Genomic DNA, 16,908 nt, shown 5'->3' on the forward strand with positions numbered 1-16,908 from the left:
GCACTAGCCCATCGTACCCAGGGCTGGGGGGGGCACAGGCAGAGCGCAGGCCCAGACTGCTGGCTGCACTAGCCCACAACTTACTTTCCACACTCGAATGAAGGAGGCCCAGTCCAGCAGGTGTTCTCGGCTTCTAAACACTGTCATTCGTGAAGGATGGAGGAGCTGTGGCTGTCCTGTTTGCCACCTTGAGCCTAGACTGTGGCCCTACAGGACAGGCTGAGATGGGGACCCCCGAGTCCAGTGTTTTGCAGGTTACTCTGCATCACCCCTTGTCCGGCCCCTGTGGTTTGGGGTGTGCTGCTTGTCGTGTTTATCCTCTGCCTGTTGGCTGGGGCAGCAGCGAGGAGAAGGAGGTGGTAAAATCAGTCATGAGTGATGCTGAAACGCTTCCCTGCTACAAGGACATGAAGGTCTCTGTTTAAACCATTTTGTGTCATTTTCCAGCCCTGTGTTGTCTGCACTTGAGACAGTGCAGGAGAAAACTGCAGCTGTGAGTCCCCCTGTGAAAGTCACAGCAGCGGTGCAGCCTGCGGACTGTCAGCTGAACTGAGCTGTTGCAAAGAAGCCAAATGCATAAATCTCTTTCCATCTTTCTCTTGTTTTCACTCCCTCTCTCTCACCCTCTTCCAACATTCGCTATCACTTCATGCCCTTTTCTCTTTTTCCATGTCTCTTGCCTGCCCCTGTCCCACTCCTCTCCCTCCCTCTCTCAGATCACTATCGGCAAGAATGAGGAGTGTGTGCTGCAGGACAGCTCCCAGCGCACCAAGTGGAAGGTGATCAGCCCCTCTGGGAACGAGGCCATGGTGCCCTCTGTCTGCTTCACGGTGCCTCCGCCCAACCCTGAGGCCCTCGACACCGCCAGCAGGTAGCCACGCCCCCCTCCCTGAGGTCACGGCTCGGACACGCCCCCTCCCTGAGGTCACGGCTCGGACACGCCCCCTCCCGGAGGTCACGGCTCGGACACGCCCCCCCCCCATGAGGTCACGGCTCGGACACGCCCCCACCCCCCATGAGGTCACGGCTCGGACACGCCCCCGCCCCCCATGAGGTCACGGCTCGGACTCGCCCCCCCCCCCCACATGAGGTCACGGCTCGGACACGCCCCCTCCCTGAGGTCACGGCTCGGACTCGCCCCCGCCCCCCAGGGTCACAGTTCGGACACGCCCCCTCAGGTCAAGGCTCGGACACACCCCCCTGAGGTCACTGAGCTGTGACTGAGGCAGATGGGGACACTAAGACACACCCCGACACTGACTGCCCCAATAAGAGGTGCACCCTGTCCCCATGTGGGCTCTGATGTCTGTGTGTTGTCCAGGATCGAGCAGCTCTACCAGAACGTCATGTCCCTGTGGCACCAGCTGCATGTCAACATGAAGAGCGTCGTGTCCTGGAACTACCTGCTGAAGGACATCAGGACAGTGTCCTCCTGGACACTGGACACGGTCAGCACTCCCTGCCCTGCAGCTCCTGGGCTTAGCTGAAAGTTCTTTCACTGTCTTAGGTGTATGGGCCTTCCTCAGGTCTGATCATTACCTGTGTCAGGTGTGGGTGCTGGTCTCCTCCTGGAGCAGCTCCCTGCTGTCGGCAGTGGGAATCCCTCTTGGAGGTGTAAGACTCTCCCTTTTTGAGGTAGAAGTGCCTTCTGCAGGTTTGGTCAGGTCCTGTCTGAGGTCTAGTTATTACCTTTCTCAGGTGTGTTTCCTGAAGTCGGATGACCTGTCAGAGTCTGCCGGTGTGTCGTCCGGTCTGACCTGTCGTGTCCCGTGTTGTCCAGGTGCGCTCCCAGTCCCCAGCGGAGCGGCAGCAGGCTCTGGATCACCTGACCGCTCACCTGGCCGACTTCCTGCAGGACAGCCGGGAGAGCACGCTGTTCACCGCCGCCGAGCGCCGCCAGCTGGAGGAGGAGGTGGAGTCGAGCCGCACCCACTGCCAGTCCCTGCTCGTCTCCATGGAGACAGGTGACCCACCGGGCCCGGCATGACCCGGAATCGCACCAGCGCAGTCTCGGTGCTCTGCCTTCCTCTGTGCAGCGGCACCTGACGGGCGGCTGTCTCCCTCTCCCGGTCTCTCTGCAGTGGAGAAGGACGAGCTGCTCTCCCGCTCCTACCTGTCGGAGCTGCAGAACATCAAGCTGCACCTGGAGGAGGCGGAGCAGAGACTGACCCGCCGGATACAGGCCCCGCCCCCCAGCGTTGCCGCGGAGCCCGAGGCCGGCCAGGAGAGTGTGGTGCGCATCGCTGAGCAGGAGGTCAGGCCTCTCTCGCTCGCTCTGCCACCTTCCTCCTCCCTCCCCCCACCCCTCCTTCACGCCCTCTTCCTCTCCGTCTTTCAGCGACTGCAGCAGGAGCTGGTTGGGCTGCAGTCGGACCTGGGCCAGGTGTCCAGGAAGTGCGTCAGCTTCTTCGACGAGTCTCCTACCTCCACCAGCGTCCCCGCCCTCCGCTCGGAGCTGAACCTGACTGTGGAGCGCATGGAGCGCGTGCAGTCCCTGTCCTCTGTCTACCTGCACAAGTAAGACCCGCAGCTCAGCTGGACAGGTAGAGAGGGCTGGGGTAACGGAGCTGTACGGGCAGGGGGTGAGGGGGGTGCCAGTCAACCTCCAGCTTCTCTCCTGCTCACCTCCTGTCCCTGCTGTCGCTCTGCACTGGTAAGAGCATAGGCACACCTGAGCGGGTGTAGAGGAACAGCCTGGCGTGTGTAGCCTGCGTGCAGAGCCCATGGGCTTCAGGTGCGGCCTGTGTATGTGGCCTGGCGTTCAGTGTGCTTTTTCTCGGCTGCAGGCTGAAGACCGTGGATGTGCTGTTGCGCAGTGCGCAGGCCGCAGAGAGCCTGGTGAAAAAGTACGAGAGCAGGCTGAGTGAGGAGGACATCGTCCCGGCTGACCCCACGGCCATACAGGCCCTGAGAGAGCAGCTGCAGGTCAGTTACTGATGTGAAAGTATGACTCTTCTGGCCCCTCCCAGTCTCTCTTATGCCCCTCCCAGTCTCTCTCCTGCTCCTCCCACTCTTTCTGACCCCTCACACAAATTCAAATTCAAACGGCTTTATTGGCATGCCTGTTGATTCACTGTGTTGCCAAAGCATATATATTCAAAACAACGTCTACATACATTCACAATACAGATACATCACAGGACCTTTACATACGATATACCACACATAGAACATCATTGAGAGGCAGGCTCATTACTGAGAGACACCCCCTCTCCCTACAGCGATGGATGTGCGAGGCCCGTCAGCAGCAGCCGGTGTTCCAGTCTCTGGAGGAGGAAGTCCGGAGAGCCCAGGAAGCAGGGGACCAGCTGGCCCGGCTGAACCAGCAGCGCAGCCCCGATGTAGACCAGTACCAGGAGAGGGCGGCCCAGCTCGCCGAGCGCTGGGTGGGAGTCCAGAGACAGATCGAGACCAGGTGAGTCAAGAGCAACCTGGGAACTCCCATGAAACCGCACAGCCTAAAGAAGCTGAATCTCTTGAGCCTTGACAGGAGAGACCGGGAGCACACAGGAAACACGAGAGAGGTGCAGGAGGGGAGGAGACAGGCCTGGCGTTTCTGGGCAGTAAATGCCCACGTGCTCCCCTTCGAATTGATTAGTGCAGGTTTAAGTGTGTGTGCTCGTCCACGCCTGCTCTGAGAGTGTGTGTGTGTGCTCATGGCTCGGTTCCAGACAACTGGACCTGGAGGCGATCGGCTCTGTGCTGCAGCAGTACCGGGACGGGCACTCGGCGCTGATCCACTGGATCGAGGAGATGACGGAGAGACAGGAGAGGACGCAGCCTGGACAGAGAGAGGACAGCCGTGCACTGGCAGAGCAACTGAGCCAGCAGACGGTAACGAGCAAGAGAGAGGGGGAGGGAGGAGAGGGAGGGAGAGAAGGAGGGAAATAGAGGGGGGGGGGAGAAGGAGATAGAGGATGTGGAGAGAAAGAGGGATGAAGAGGGGGAGAGAGGGAGAAGGAGATAGAGAAGGTGGGAGAGAGGGAGGGAGAAGGAGATAGAGAGAGGGAGAGGGAGATAGAGGAAGTGGAGAGAAGGAGGGAGAGGGGGAGATGTGACCGAAAGGGGTAATCGTGCCAGGTTACAGTGTGTAATTGTCCTCTGTTATTTAGGCCCTGGTTGCAGAGATAGAGCTGAACCAGACCAAACTGGACCAGTGCCAGGCCCAGTCCAAACAGTACTGTGTTGCTGTCAAGGTACAGTACTGCCTGGCCCAGAGTGTGTTCTTCTGCGGGGGTCTCTCTCAGTCATACTGAGTGTGTTCTTCTGCGGGGGTCTCTCTCGGTCATACTGAGTGTGTTCTTCTGCGGGGTCTCTCTCGGTCATACTGAGTGTGTTCTTCTGCGGGGGTCTCTCTCGGTCATACTGAGTGTGTTCTTCTGCGGGGTCTCTCTCGGTCATACTGAGTGTGTTCTTCTGCGGGGTCTCTCTCGGGATCTGTCTGTCCCCCCGCCTCTCTCTCAGGATCTGTGTCTCTCTCTGTCTGTCCCCCCGCCTCTCTCTCGGGATCTGTCTCTCTCTCCGGTTCTGTCCCAGTTCCAGTTGTCTCTCTGACCACCGGCCTCTCCTCCCTCTCACTCAGGACTACGAGCTCCAGCTGATGACATACAGGGCATTCGTGGAGTCGACACAGAAATCGCCGGTCAAGAGGAGGAGGATGCACTCTTCATCAGACACTATCACGCAGGAGGTAATGGTCGAGCGGGGCAGGGAGGAGCCGAGCGCAGGACAGCGGGAGGGCAGTGGTGGTACTCAGACCCCTCTGATTGGAACTGGTCCCCGACTGAGAGCACGCGGAGTACAGCAACAGCCTTCCTGTTCACAGCCCTGAGCACGGGGGGAAGGGGCCGAGACGGGAAGTGAAGGAAAGAGCACAGGTGCTGAGGGATATGAGCGTGTCTTTTCAGTTCATGGACCTGCGGACACGCTACACGGCTCTGGTTACCCTGACGACGCAGCACGTGAAGTACATCAGTGACGCCCTGCGCAGACTGGAGGAGGAGGAGGTGCGCTGATATCACAGGGGGGCGCTGTGGCTCCCTCTCGTCATCTCCCTCACTTCCTCGGTTTATCCAGCTGCCTTCTGCAGTTTCTCTCTCAGCTTACTGTCTCACACTTTTCTGTTTTCTGTTGTGAATCGGTGTCTCTTTCTTCTCTCTCTCCATTTTCCATCTCACACTTTCTGTCTCTAACCCCTCTCCCGTCTCTCTGTGGGTCTCTAACTCCCCTCCTGTCTCCCTGTCTCCCTGTCTCCCTGCAGAAGGAAGTGGAGGAGGAGAGACAGGCTCGGGTGGGACAGGTGTCGGAGCTGCTGGGCTGGGTCAGGGGGCTCGCAGACAGAGTCACTGTGGGGGAGAGTGACCCCCAGAACCTGGAGAATTCCCTCGCCAAGCAGCAGGTAGGCTGGCCTGGGGGGTGGACTGGACGTGACTGTACTGGCCTGGGGGGTGGACTGGACGTGACTATGCTGGCCTGGAGTGGACTGGATGTTAATGGACTGGGGTGGCCTGCGCAGCCTGGGTGAGACTCTGATGGAGTGGAGTGGGCTTGAATGGGTTGGGTTGCGCTGCACTGCTGAGTCAGAACCACCTGCTGGCTGGAGTGGTGCTGCCCAACCTCCGGTCTGCCCCCGGGGGGGCTGTGGTCCTGCGGCCCCGCGTGACCGCACATCTCTCGTCTCAGGCGATCTCCGAGCAGCTGGCCGCCAAGAAGGAGGAGGTGTCGGAGGCCGTGAGGAGCACCGAGGTCTTCCTCCTCTCCAAACAGGCCAGCAGGTGAGTGCATCGCGGAGATTCTCTTGTCACTGACCCCTGCGCCCCACGATCCCGGCGGCCGGCTGACCTCCGCTCTGCTTGTGCCGCAGGCTCTCGGCGGAGGAGCGGGCGCGGGTCGCCACGCAGCTGGACGACCTCCGCGACACCTACAGCCAGCTGTGCGAGCGGTCGGGCCAGCGGCGGCGGCAGCTGGAGGAGCAGCTGGCCCGCGAGCAGGAGCGCCAGGTAGGGGGGCCGGGGGTCCCTGTGGTGCGCGCTGCTCGCGCTGGCTGTCCGCGCTGCGTCGGAGGCGTCCTGGCTTCTGTGATTCGTTTACTGATCCTGTGTGTCAGCCTGGGGCTTGTGTGTGCGCGTGTGAAAGAGGAGTGCGCGGGCAGTCACGTGTTTTGTCACATGTTACGTGTTTTCCATCGTGTGTCACGTGTTCTCCAATCCATCTCCAGAGCTCACTGTGTTTTGGTCACGTGTTTTGTTTATGGCATGGAGTGCCGTCCTACTCACCGCGAATGAGGAAACTCTGTGTCATTGTTGTCATCATCCTCATCATCATCAGTTTAACACTCTTGCAGGGGGTTGGCGCCCCTCTGTGGCTCGGTGTGGTACTGCAGCACTGTCTGGGTCACGGAGGAGTAGCTGTTGTGATATTTCCAGTTCCAGACTCCCCAAATCTGGGCTCAGTAACAGAAATACACTGGCAGAACTATCCATTTTATCAAGCAGACATTACACACACACATCCATCAGTGTGCCAATCACTCAGTGTGCGTCAGTCAGTCACACCTTCACCCTGAAGTCGGGGTGCATGTCTGTGTAGGGCGCCTGGGTCACCCGGTGCTCAGTGGCATGTCTGTGGTGTGGCTAGTCTCCGAGTGCAGAGGTGGAGAGCCTGTGGTCGGCATGTTTGTACCAGGACTGCACGAGTGTGTGTCAGGGTGTCTGGTCACAGTGGATGAGCAGGAGAAAGAGAAACAGGCTGCTGTGTCACACTGTCAGGAACCAGCCCTCAGCCTGTCCACACTCTCACCTGACTTGCTGTGAGCATGACGTGTCCCGGTTCACTTCCTGTGGACGAGAGTCAGTGACGTGTTCAGTGTTAATAATCGTAATGACAATGTGTGTTTATTAACCAGCACTTTGCTTCAAAACCACTAACAGCAGCCAGCTGAGGAGCGCAGGCACTGGTCTCGGAGCCTGGGTCCCAGAGTCAGACACAGGAGTAGAGACAGACAGATGGATGTAGCAGAAGCTCAGTATAAGAGTCGCTAGTCTGTCAGACGCAAGGTGTCAGTTAGTCAGTCAGTAATTATATCAGTCAGGGGGCCAGGGGGTCAATCAGTAATTATATCAGTCAGGGTGTCAGTATGTCATTCGGGGAGTCAGTAGGTCATTCAGGGTGTCGGTGGGTCAGTCAGTGGTTATATCAGTCAGGGGGTCGGTGGGTCAGTCAGGGTGTCAGGGGGTCAGTCAGTGATTATGTCAGTCAGGGGGTCGGTGGGTCAGTCAGTAATTATATCAGTCAGGGGGTTGGTGGGTCAGTCAGGGTGTCAGGGGGTCAGTCAGTGATTATGTCAGTTAGGGGGACGGTGGGTCAGTCAGTAATTATATCAGTCAGGGGGTTGGTGGGTCAGTAGGTCTGTCAGGGCGTCAGGGTGTCAGCCAGTCAGGGTGCCAGTCTGTGTGTCGGGCAGTCAGGGCGTCAGTCAGTCAGTCTGTGTGGCATGCTGGATGCTAACCCCAAGCTTCTCACGCTCTGGCGCCGCTGTCCGCGGTGCCTGTGGCCTGTCAGTGTGTGCGCGTCTCAGGACAGCCTGCAGCGGTAAGTACTGCTCTCTCTCCATCTCCCACCACCTTCTTTCCCTGAACCCCTCTCGTCACAGCTTCTATACCTGACTACTAGGGCTGCATGCTCAGCGCTTTCCAGAGTTCCAGGACATGGGCCCATTCGTATTCCGATCACAGCCTCTCTGTCTGCATCTCCAAGATCTCTCTTGTGCTCCAGGTCTGCAGCACTGGTCTCTCATCCGGGCTGATCACGATCGCAGCGGGGGCAGTCCTGTGATCGATCAGCCCCTCGGTTTCTGTAGCACTTCCTGCACGTAATGACAGCAGCGTTGCCGCCTTGTAGCCTGATCTTGCCAGCTCTCAGAGCCGGGCTGCTGTTGTAAATGGTGTTGGAGCAGTAGGTGGCGCTCTTTCTCCTGAGCAAGACATTTCCAGTATGGTGGCAGGGGACTCTGCTGTCTGATGAGCTGAGGATTTGAGCATTTGGTCTTCAGATATCCCCACGGACTTCCTTTGTTGCTTCCTCATTACCCTGCCAGGAGGGTTGGGCAGTGTGCTCCAGCTGGGATCCTGGGAATTCTGATATCAGTCCTAGGTGCTCTGAGGTTCTGAGGTTCTTGTGTCCTCTAGTGTCCTCTGGTCTTGTTTTATTGTGGAGGCTGAAGTCAGGTTTCACTGCTGATTCCTGGCAGGATTTCAGAGGGAAGTGAATTCTGCTCACAGCAGGCACAGTTACAAACCACCTAACCCCCATGGCTGCTCATAGCTTATTGATCCGAGAGTCTTATCCAGATGGTTCTTGACAGCTCCCGGGGAATCAGCCTCTGCAGCCTGTTCCACACCACCGCAACCCTTTGTGTAATGGAAGCTAAGTGGATGACTGATTAAATTAACTTAAGTCAAGTGGAATTTAAGCTAGACCCACTAGCTCTTCTGCCCCTGGAGAGAGGGGCGTGGCTATCCTGGATCTGAATAGAGTTAATTTAGAGCTCCTGGCTGAGGATTCCCTTCCTGGGGTTCAGAGTTTCTGGGTTTACTTCTGATCGGGTGCTCCTTGGGGTGCTGCTTGATCTTGGGGGTGCAGACGCACTTTTTCCTCACTTTTTAACGGGGAGACAGATCAGGCTCCACTGAACATGTTCAGACTGTACAGACGCTCAATTGCACAGATACTTAACTTCAGAGTTTTGTCTCAAACTGAAGTAGCAGTCAGGGAGACACTGGCCCTGTGGACCAGAAGCTTTTTCCACAGCGGTATCAACACTGGAGTGGATTAGACTGCTGTGCATTTGGAGCCTCGTCTGTTCCTTGAACACGCTGTTCATAATCGGGTCTTGCAGATCCATACTGGCCATATTTAAATGAGCACTCCCTAGCAGTGGGATTCACCACTTCCCGTACCATGCAGTGAGTTCACGCTTGAGCATCTGCATCAGGCCCTGCGATGCACACAAGGCCATGCTATACCAGAAGACAATGTGCTTGTGTGCCTTTCTGTGCTTGGCTTTCTGTCGTAGTTCATTTCAGTATGGCAAGCCGATGGGACATGCAGTACGTGAGACGCAAAAGAGCCCTGTTGATTCGCCTTCTTTGTCTGCTTCTGCTTTCCAGAGCCACACCGCAGTCGCAGGCGTGATTGACCTGGGCACTGTGGAGATCTTCCCCGTGTTCCAGGCCATGCAGAAGGGCCTGGTCGACCAGGACACCGGCCGGGCGCTGCTGCAGGCGCAGCTCGCTCTGGGCGGCCTCGTCCTTCCCCACAGCGGCGAGAGCCTCTCGCTGGCAGCGGCCCTGGAGCGGGGTGTGGTGGACGGCAGCACCGCCCGGGCGCTGGGCGAGCTGGAGGCCGCCCTGCGCGTGGTGGACCGGTCGCCTGCTGGACACGGGCGGCTGCTGCCGGTCGCCGCCGCCGTGGAGTCAGGGGCCATCCGCGAGGCGGCGGGGCTCCGGATCCTGGAGCTGCAGATGAACACGGGGGGCCTGAGGGAGCCCGGCCGGGCCGGGAAGCTGAGCCTGGCTGCGGCCTGGGAGCGGGGCCTGCTGACGCCCCGGCTGCACTCGAAACTGCAGGCGCGGGCGCGGCTCAAGGAGCTGATTGACCCCAACACGGCGGAAAAGCTGAGCCTGTGCGAGCTGCAGGAGAGGTGCGTGTCGCACGGGGACACGGGGCTCCGGCTGCTCCCCGTCAGGCAGCTGGCCGGTGGGGTGGTCTGCATGAAGTCCGGCAGGAAGGTGGGCATCTTCCGCGCCGTGCAGGAGGGACTCGTCGACCGGCAGGTCACCGTGCGGCTGCTGGAGGCGCAGCTGTTCGCCGGCGGGATCGCCGACCCCCGCTCGGGCCACCGGCTCACCGCGGACGAGGCCGTGAGGCACGGGCTGATCGACCAGGACATGGCGTGCGCCCTGCTGACGCGTCAGCTGCAGGCTGGGGGGATCGTGGACCCGGCGACCGGAGAGAGGCTGGGTGTGGACGAGGCCGTCCGCCGCGACCTGCTGGCTCCCAGGGCGGCCCTGCTGGTGCTGGAGTCCCTGTGGTCATTCATGGGCATGCTGTGGCCGGAGTCAGGAGAGGTGCTGCCCCTGTCTGAGGCCCTCCAGCAGGGGGTGATCTCTACAGAGCTGGCCTGCAAGATCCTGCGCCAGCGTCAGAGAATAGGCGCCCTTTACCTTCCCGAGACCAGTCAGGTGGTCCCCCTGGATCAGGCCGGGGAGATTCTGGACTCGAGCGCTCTGGAGGTTCTGAGGGGAATCCCAATCCCAGATGTGCTGCCCAGTATGAGCCAGTCGGGGTCACTGACGGTGAACCGGCTCAGCTGGGACTCGGCCTCCTCCTCTCCTCCACCCTCCCCAGACAGTGGGGGCTCCCCCCCAGTGACCCCTCCCGCGCCGCGCTACAGCCCCGGCCCAGCGGAGGACACAGACCCTCAGCAGGAGGCCCAGCAGAGGCTGCTGTTCCACCTGATGACGCACAGCTATGTAGGTGCTGGCGATGGGCAGAGGATGCTGCTTCTCGAACCCGAGCTTGCCCAGCTGGCCAGCAGCAGCGCGGCCCAGATTAGGAGAGGCCCGGAACTCAAAGCAGCCGAAGCCGAGACGGAGAGCGGCCCGACCTCGCAACCCAGCTGCAACGATGTGGCGCTCGGGACACTGGGGTTTGAGAGGTTTGTAGCTGCAGAAGAGGGAAGCGAGGGAGACGGTGTCTCTGTTTCCCTGGAAGAACAAAGGCCTGGGAGAAAGAAAAGGGAAAAACCGGAAAAGGAGCTGGAGAGAGACCAGAAAGTAGAGGTGCTTAAAGAAGAGACTGAGCGTGAGCTTCTGTCTGCAGCCCCTGGACGCGGCGCTGGGAGATCCGAGGTGTGGGTGCCAGATGAGAGCAGGAATGAGGAGGGGAGGAGGCTGGCAGAAGTGGAATTTTCTGCACCTGCAGAGGCGGAGGAAACACAGACAGAGAAGGAGGAGATCCTTGGTCCCATTCCCACAGGTACTCTGAAGATTGCAGATCCTGAAACTCATGCTGGGACAGAGTCCTGGAAGACAGAATCTAGGGATGGCCCCTCTGTGATGGACTGGACATCAGAGGTACCGCTCGACCCGGACCTGGCTGCAGGGAAGGTGGTCAGTGTTCCCCTGCCCACAGAAGGTGGGGTTGGGCAGAGGCAGATGTTAATGGTAGAGGAAAGACGCACAGCTGCAGTGCTGGACAGCCATGGTGCTGAGGAAAGACAAGCAGAATCAGAGCCGTCCATCTGGCTCAATGAGGCCCAGTTGGGTTCACAGCAGATCTCCTCAGAGCTAGACAACACCACTCTGTCTGAGAAGCAGGCAGCAATCGAACAACAGCAACTGGACACAGGCGTGTCACGTCACAAAGACAAGGAATTCCTCCTGTCTCATGGTTCAGAACTGGACCAGGCTGATGCAGGAATGAAAACGGAGACCAGGCAGTTTGCAGATGGCACAGTCTTGGTTATCCAAGAGGAAGGAGACATTGATGGGAGCATTGGAGCTGGTGGCGCAAAACCAGACCTCTCTCTGCAAATGGGGGGAACTCGGTGCTCCCTACCTGCAGAGCCCGCAGGTCTTCATGCACAAGCTCAACCAGAGGCAGAACGGCAAAGCTCAGTCACGGAAAAAGAGAGAGAGGAAGATGGAGCCCAGGAAAGAGAGACCACAGTGGAAAGCAGGCCAGCCATCTGGGGAGACAAGTCTAGCCAGCTGGGGAGAGAGCATGCAACAGAGGAACAGGGAGCGCAGGTAGCATGGTGGATGGAAACCGGACAGGGAGATGACACTAGCCAGGTTGCGGTTGAAACCGTCTCTGTCAAAGAAGATCCCCATTTATGGGACTCGAGCACGGAGCAGAAGGAGAATTCTGTGCCTTTGGGAAAGTCCCGGAGGCTTTCTGATGAGGAGGAGAAGCTGGAATCCCTGGCCCATCAGCTCCGCGAGGGAGGGATCGTGATGGAGGAGGGGGGCCAGAAGAGGCGTCTGCTCCTGGATGAGGCTCTTGCGTCTGGGGTGTTGCCAGGCCACTCGGCCGTGAAGCTGATGGCCAAGGCGGGGCTCTTCGGCGGGTTCTTCGACTCCAGCACCTGCGAGTCGCTGAGTGTGGCGGAGGTCATGCAGGAGGGGCTCCTGGATGAGGAGCTGATGTGGAACGTGCTCAAATCTGAGAAGACGATCTCGGGGGTTGTGGATGCAGATGAGGGAAAGGTGTGCTCCGTCCAGGAAGCAGCGCAGTCTGGGCTGCTGGACCGGGAAACGGCAGCGTGTCTCCTGGAAGCGCAGGTGGCCTCGGGGGGTGTGGTGGACCTTCGCCGTGGGAAGAAGGTGTCCGTGACGCTGGCAGCCAACCTGGGTCTGATCGACGACCGCTTAAGGGATGACCTGAACAGGCTGGAAAAATCCTGCAAGGGCAAGACCCCCCCTGCTGGCCTGGATGAAGAAGCAAATAAGTGGAAGGTAGCCCTGCAGCTGGAGATGGATGGGATTGTGGATCCCAGGACCAAAAGCCCTGTGCCCCTCAGCCAGGCCCTGAGGAAAGGGCTTCTGGACCGGGAACTAGCCCGACAGGTGCTGTCCAAGCAGGTGGCGGATGGTGGAATCGTGCATCACGGCTCCGGGATCCGGCTCTCGGTGTCGGACGCTTTGGCGCACGATCTGATCGACGCAGGTTTGGCGCAGGAGCTGGCGGAGGTGGAGAGACTTTCTTTGCAGCCACGTGGGGAAGGGGCAGGGCGAGACTCTGGCCCAGCCCACGGAGGCACCCCTGTCTCCGGCAGGGGGCCCACACTCATGGGGGCCGCTTCTCGGGATTTTCTGGACCCCGCCATGAAGCATTCAGTCCTGGATCCCCAGATTGCCTCACTTGTCCCATATTCGGAGCTTATCAACAGGTGTAAGATCGAAATCGAGACTGGCCAGAGATTTTTGGAAGTTCGTCGGTTCAGGGGCTTTCAGGATGAGCTCACGGGTGCAACGCTAACACTCCTCCAGGCGTTGCAGGCTGGGAAGGTTGACCTCATTCCGGCCCTGAGGCTTCTGCAGAGCCAGGCGGACTCTGGGGGGATTATTGACATCGAAACCGGAGGCAGGCTTTCTCTGGCGGAAGCTGTCCGGAAGGGACTGGTGGGTGAGGACGTGGCAGAAGTCATTGCCACCAACCAGATGCTGGCTGGAGGGCTGCTGGACCCTGCCACCGGAGAGAGAGTCCTCAGCCTGACAGCAGCTGAACACAGGGGACTGGTCTCAAAAGAAATGGTGGCAGTTATTCAGGACAAAGTGGGCAGTCTGGAAGAAGAGGAAGATGAGGACTCTGGCGCAGATTCTGAGAAAGAGACGCTCATACCTGCAGGGTCTACAAATGGGATAATCTCCTCATCCCTCCCGTTTTCAGCAGCATGTGATTTCAGCGCAAAGGAGAAGAGAGCCGAGCCTGCAGAGCCTGGACTGGACTCTGCTCTGATCCCTGAGCCCTTGGCCCGCAAAGTACCCGAAAGCCAAGGACACCTCTTGGTGGCAGCCAAGAGTCCTGAAGAGACATCTCTGCGCAGATCTGCACTTGAACAGGTGGAAAAGTTGGAAAGAGAGGAAAAGCTGGGATTAGTGCTGATGGAAGAAGCCCTCCTCACTGCAGAGCCAGTTGTGATGGTCGCAGAGCCAAAGGCGAACACCCCAGACAGAGACCTGCGCTCGAGCTCAAAGGAAGAATCGCAAGAATGTCCAGCTACATGTGAGGGTGACTCCCATCCTACATGGAAAACAGAGGGAATGTTGTTGAGAGAGGAGGAAAGAGAGGCTGGTGCCTCTGCTCCTTTAGATCGGGAATGTTCCAATGCAGAGCCAGGGCAAGACATGAGAGGGGGACCTGTCAAGCTGGTCATTTCTGCTGTCTTGCAGAGATCAGCAGATCAAGGGAGAGGCTCTGGGAGGGAAGAGAAGGCAGGAGTCGTGATGGGTAGACTTGCAGATTCCGAGGTTGGGGTTCCCATAGCACATGATCAACTGGGACAGATCCCAATGGATGCTGCAGTTGACAGCAAGGACGGCATCCTAACTCAAGACAGATCAGCAGCTCGTCCACATTCTGCATTTGGTTTGGTGGATCACGGTTACAGTCGCACCACGGAAGACACAGGTACACCCCTTGCAGAGGAAAAACAGAAAGTGGTAGATGGTCTGTCCAGCTCTCTGGGCCACTCTAAGGTCTCTGAGCAGCTACACTACAGGGTAGGTAGAGAGCAGCAGAGTGAGAGAGAGGAATGCAGAGCCCAGGAGCTAAACAGCCACGAACCAAACAAAGACGCTGGAGCTGACGCCTGCCTGCTCACGGAGGTACTGGAATATGACAGCACAGGTGCTGAGGCAGAGCGCCAGAGGACCGGGAGCTTGCCAAGTGAGAGGCTGGGGCACAGAGCCAATGCAAACACAGAAGAGGCACAGAAGTACGCAGCATTGCTCTCGGGAAAAGCACAGGTGGGAGGCAGACAGGTGGAGCTAGTCCAAGACGGGGATGTTATCAGCCTCTCAGGCGAAGATCAGGGGATTCCAGAGGTAGTGCGCTTGGAAATAGCCACAGAGCAGCTAGAAGATGCACCACTGGCACAGGAAAGGAAGAAGGAAGAAGCACAGAAAGAAGTCAAAGGTAAAGCTGAAGACGAGGGTAAGGATAGGGGAGCGCAGGCAGATAATGAGCTGCTGACAGGGAGCACTGGGTGGGAGGTGCTTGACACCAGGGCAGAGGATAGACCCCAGGAAGCACATGTGGGAGACGCACCGCTTCCATGGGAATGCAGGGCCACCAGGGAGGAAGTGGGGGTAGAGTTGCCAGTGACAGATCGGGGTGTCGCTGGAGAGGAGGACCTGGAACACAGAGAAGTTGCACAGCGGGACGGGGAAGTGGCAGATGAGATTGTGGAAGTCCAGGAGGAGGGCCAGAGGAGGGAAGAGGGTAGCCGCGGGTCTTGTGAAGAAGAGCGGAGGCCCCGTTTCCCTTCAGAGAGTCAACCTGAGGCAACAGAAAGTGAGACACTGGAGGACGAAAGAGGCAGCCGCTGGAATCGATCGACATTGAAAGAGGGGGAGCAGGAGCAACAAAGGGAGGAGAAGGAAGTGGAATTCATTCCCGAATCCTCCCTCATCCCGATGCCCCTTCAAACAGGAGAGGAAGGAGAGAAGGAGATGGAATCCATTCCTGAATCCTCCCGAATCCTGCCGCTCCTTCACGGAGGAAAGGAACAAGAGGAAGTGATCAAGGATCTTCCCAAACCTACCTTAGTGTCTTTCCCTATACCTGGAGAACAGAAGAGGAAGGGTGATTTCTCCTTGCAGACTCCTCTCCCATCCACTCTTCGAAGAGAGGTGGAGGAGAAGAAAGATGCAGAGGCTGCTCCCAGAGCGAGTCCTCTCTGGTCTCCGTCTTCTTTGGCACGCGAAGCCCTGCTCCTGAAGGCCAAGGAGAGCATCCTGAGGAAAGTGTTTCAGCGCGGGGTGAGTGAGCACCAGGCGGCCCAGGAGCTGGAGGCCCTGCGCAGAGGACGAGGCGGGGTGAGGGAACGAGGGTTCGAGGAGGAAGTGGACACGGGGGTCCTTCAGGTACCCGATATGGAGACTGAGGAGGTTGATGTTGCCTCTTCAGCAGCCAGAGTGAGGGCTTTTCCTGTCTCTGAGCAGCACACAGCATCCCTGGGACAGACTCGGGAGACACTGAAGGACCAAACTGGGGTTTGGCACAGAGGGGAAGAGGAGGGAAATGCAGAGAGAGATGACAAGACAGATGTTTCCATAGCCGAGCCACATCTGGATAAGGATTTCCATCTGTGGACAGAGCCGAGAGAGAGGGAAGACAAGGATGGGGGAACCCCGCAGGTTGAGAAGGGGAAGCTGGGGCAGGAGGCCGTGGGCGGAGTCCCAGAGGAAGAAGAATCAGTGAAGAAACAGACACGAATCTGGCCAGCGGCTGGGAAAATGGATACAGATGTTTTAAGGGTGTCATGGATAAGGGAGAAAGACGTAACACATGCAGAGGTAGAGGTTAGAGACCTTAGAGATCAGGCAACCAAGGATGGCTCTCCGGATAGCCAGCTCGGGAAACCAGGAATAAGCTTTACTTCCCTGGATCTGCCCTGGAGAGCAGAGGAAGGGGCAAGTGCAGCCGCGTTGGAAGAGACGGGAGAGCAGCATGTCCTAGAGACCCTGGTTGTCACAAGAGAAACTACGACAGCCACGAACGTAGAGGCTCAAGGAGCTTCCGAGCTTACGGAGATCGGATCCCATCTGGGTGCTATCCAGGGTGGAACCTCGAAATCCGAACCCCATCCTGAGGGGTCCCCAGCCTCATGCGTGGAGACAGCGGAGGACGCCCCCCGCACAGAGCCGGGTGCCCCGACTTGGACAGGTGTAGCAGTTCCTGCCGCCCCGCTCGGCGTCCAGAGCAGAGAGCTCCTGCTGGAGAAGATCAAGAAGGAGCTGAGACTGGAGGCGCGGGCGCCGGAACGCCACGCAGGGAAACCCGTCTCTCCTGGCGTCGCCCAGGGCCCGGCGGAGCTCGGGGGGGGTGCCATGGCCCAGCGGACCCCGGAATCGGAGCCCTCGCTTGAGCCTGCAGAGAGAAGAAAGGAGAGAGAGAGGAAGGAGCCGTGGAGGGAGGAGGGAGAGAGCAGCACTGCCCGCGCCAAGGTAAAAGGATTTACTCAAAACGCTGTGAATTTAGTGATTCGGCACAGTACCCATGCTGCAGCGTATATAATCTCAGAGTGTAGTTGCAGGAAGTAGAATTACAGAGCAGCCAAATGAAAGAGACTGAATTTGAATTTGTTGCAAATCTGATCGTTAATCCCACCCCTCCCTCCTC

At 58.5% G+C, this 16,908-nt stretch overlaps 1 protein-coding gene across 7 annotated transcripts in view; it reads left to right on the forward strand.

The window, feature by feature from the left end:
* Positions 1-16,908, forward strand: part of macf1a (microtubule actin crosslinking factor 1a) — a 122,217-nt gene that overhangs the window by 53,114 nt on the left and 52,195 nt on the right. For 5 of the 7 annotated variants that reach the window (XM_088931549.1, XM_088931551.1, XM_088931553.1 and 2 more), the window contains exons 22-36: positions 717-871; positions 1,322-1,448; positions 1,781-1,964; positions 2,082-2,254; positions 2,339-2,517; positions 2,787-2,925; positions 3,222-3,415; positions 3,672-3,834; positions 4,113-4,196; positions 4,583-4,690; positions 4,908-5,006; positions 5,261-5,398; positions 5,683-5,774; positions 5,864-5,999; positions 9,168-16,733. In XM_088931549.1, coding sequence (XP_088787675.1) covers positions 717-871; positions 1,322-1,448; positions 1,781-1,964; positions 2,082-2,254; positions 2,339-2,517; positions 2,787-2,925; positions 3,222-3,415; positions 3,672-3,834; positions 4,113-4,196; positions 4,583-4,690; positions 4,908-5,006; positions 5,261-5,398; positions 5,683-5,774; positions 5,864-5,999; positions 9,168-16,733 — 9,537 coding nt within the window. The remainder of the gene's footprint in view (positions 1-716; positions 872-1,321; positions 1,449-1,780; positions 1,965-2,081; positions 2,255-2,338; positions 2,518-2,786; positions 2,926-3,221; positions 3,416-3,671; positions 3,835-4,112; positions 4,197-4,582; positions 4,691-4,907; positions 5,007-5,260; positions 5,399-5,682; positions 5,775-5,863; positions 6,000-9,167; positions 16,734-16,908) is intronic. The other 2 variants (XM_088931556.1, XM_088931555.1) reach the window with 1 other exon arrangement.

The sequence above is a fragment of the Atractosteus spatula genome, chromosome 14 (assembly GCF_055471065.1).
Source record: "Atractosteus spatula isolate fAtrSpa1 chromosome 14, fAtrSpa1.hap1, whole genome shotgun sequence".
Lineage (NCBI taxonomy): Eukaryota > Metazoa > Chordata > Actinopteri > Semionotiformes > Lepisosteidae > Atractosteus > Atractosteus spatula.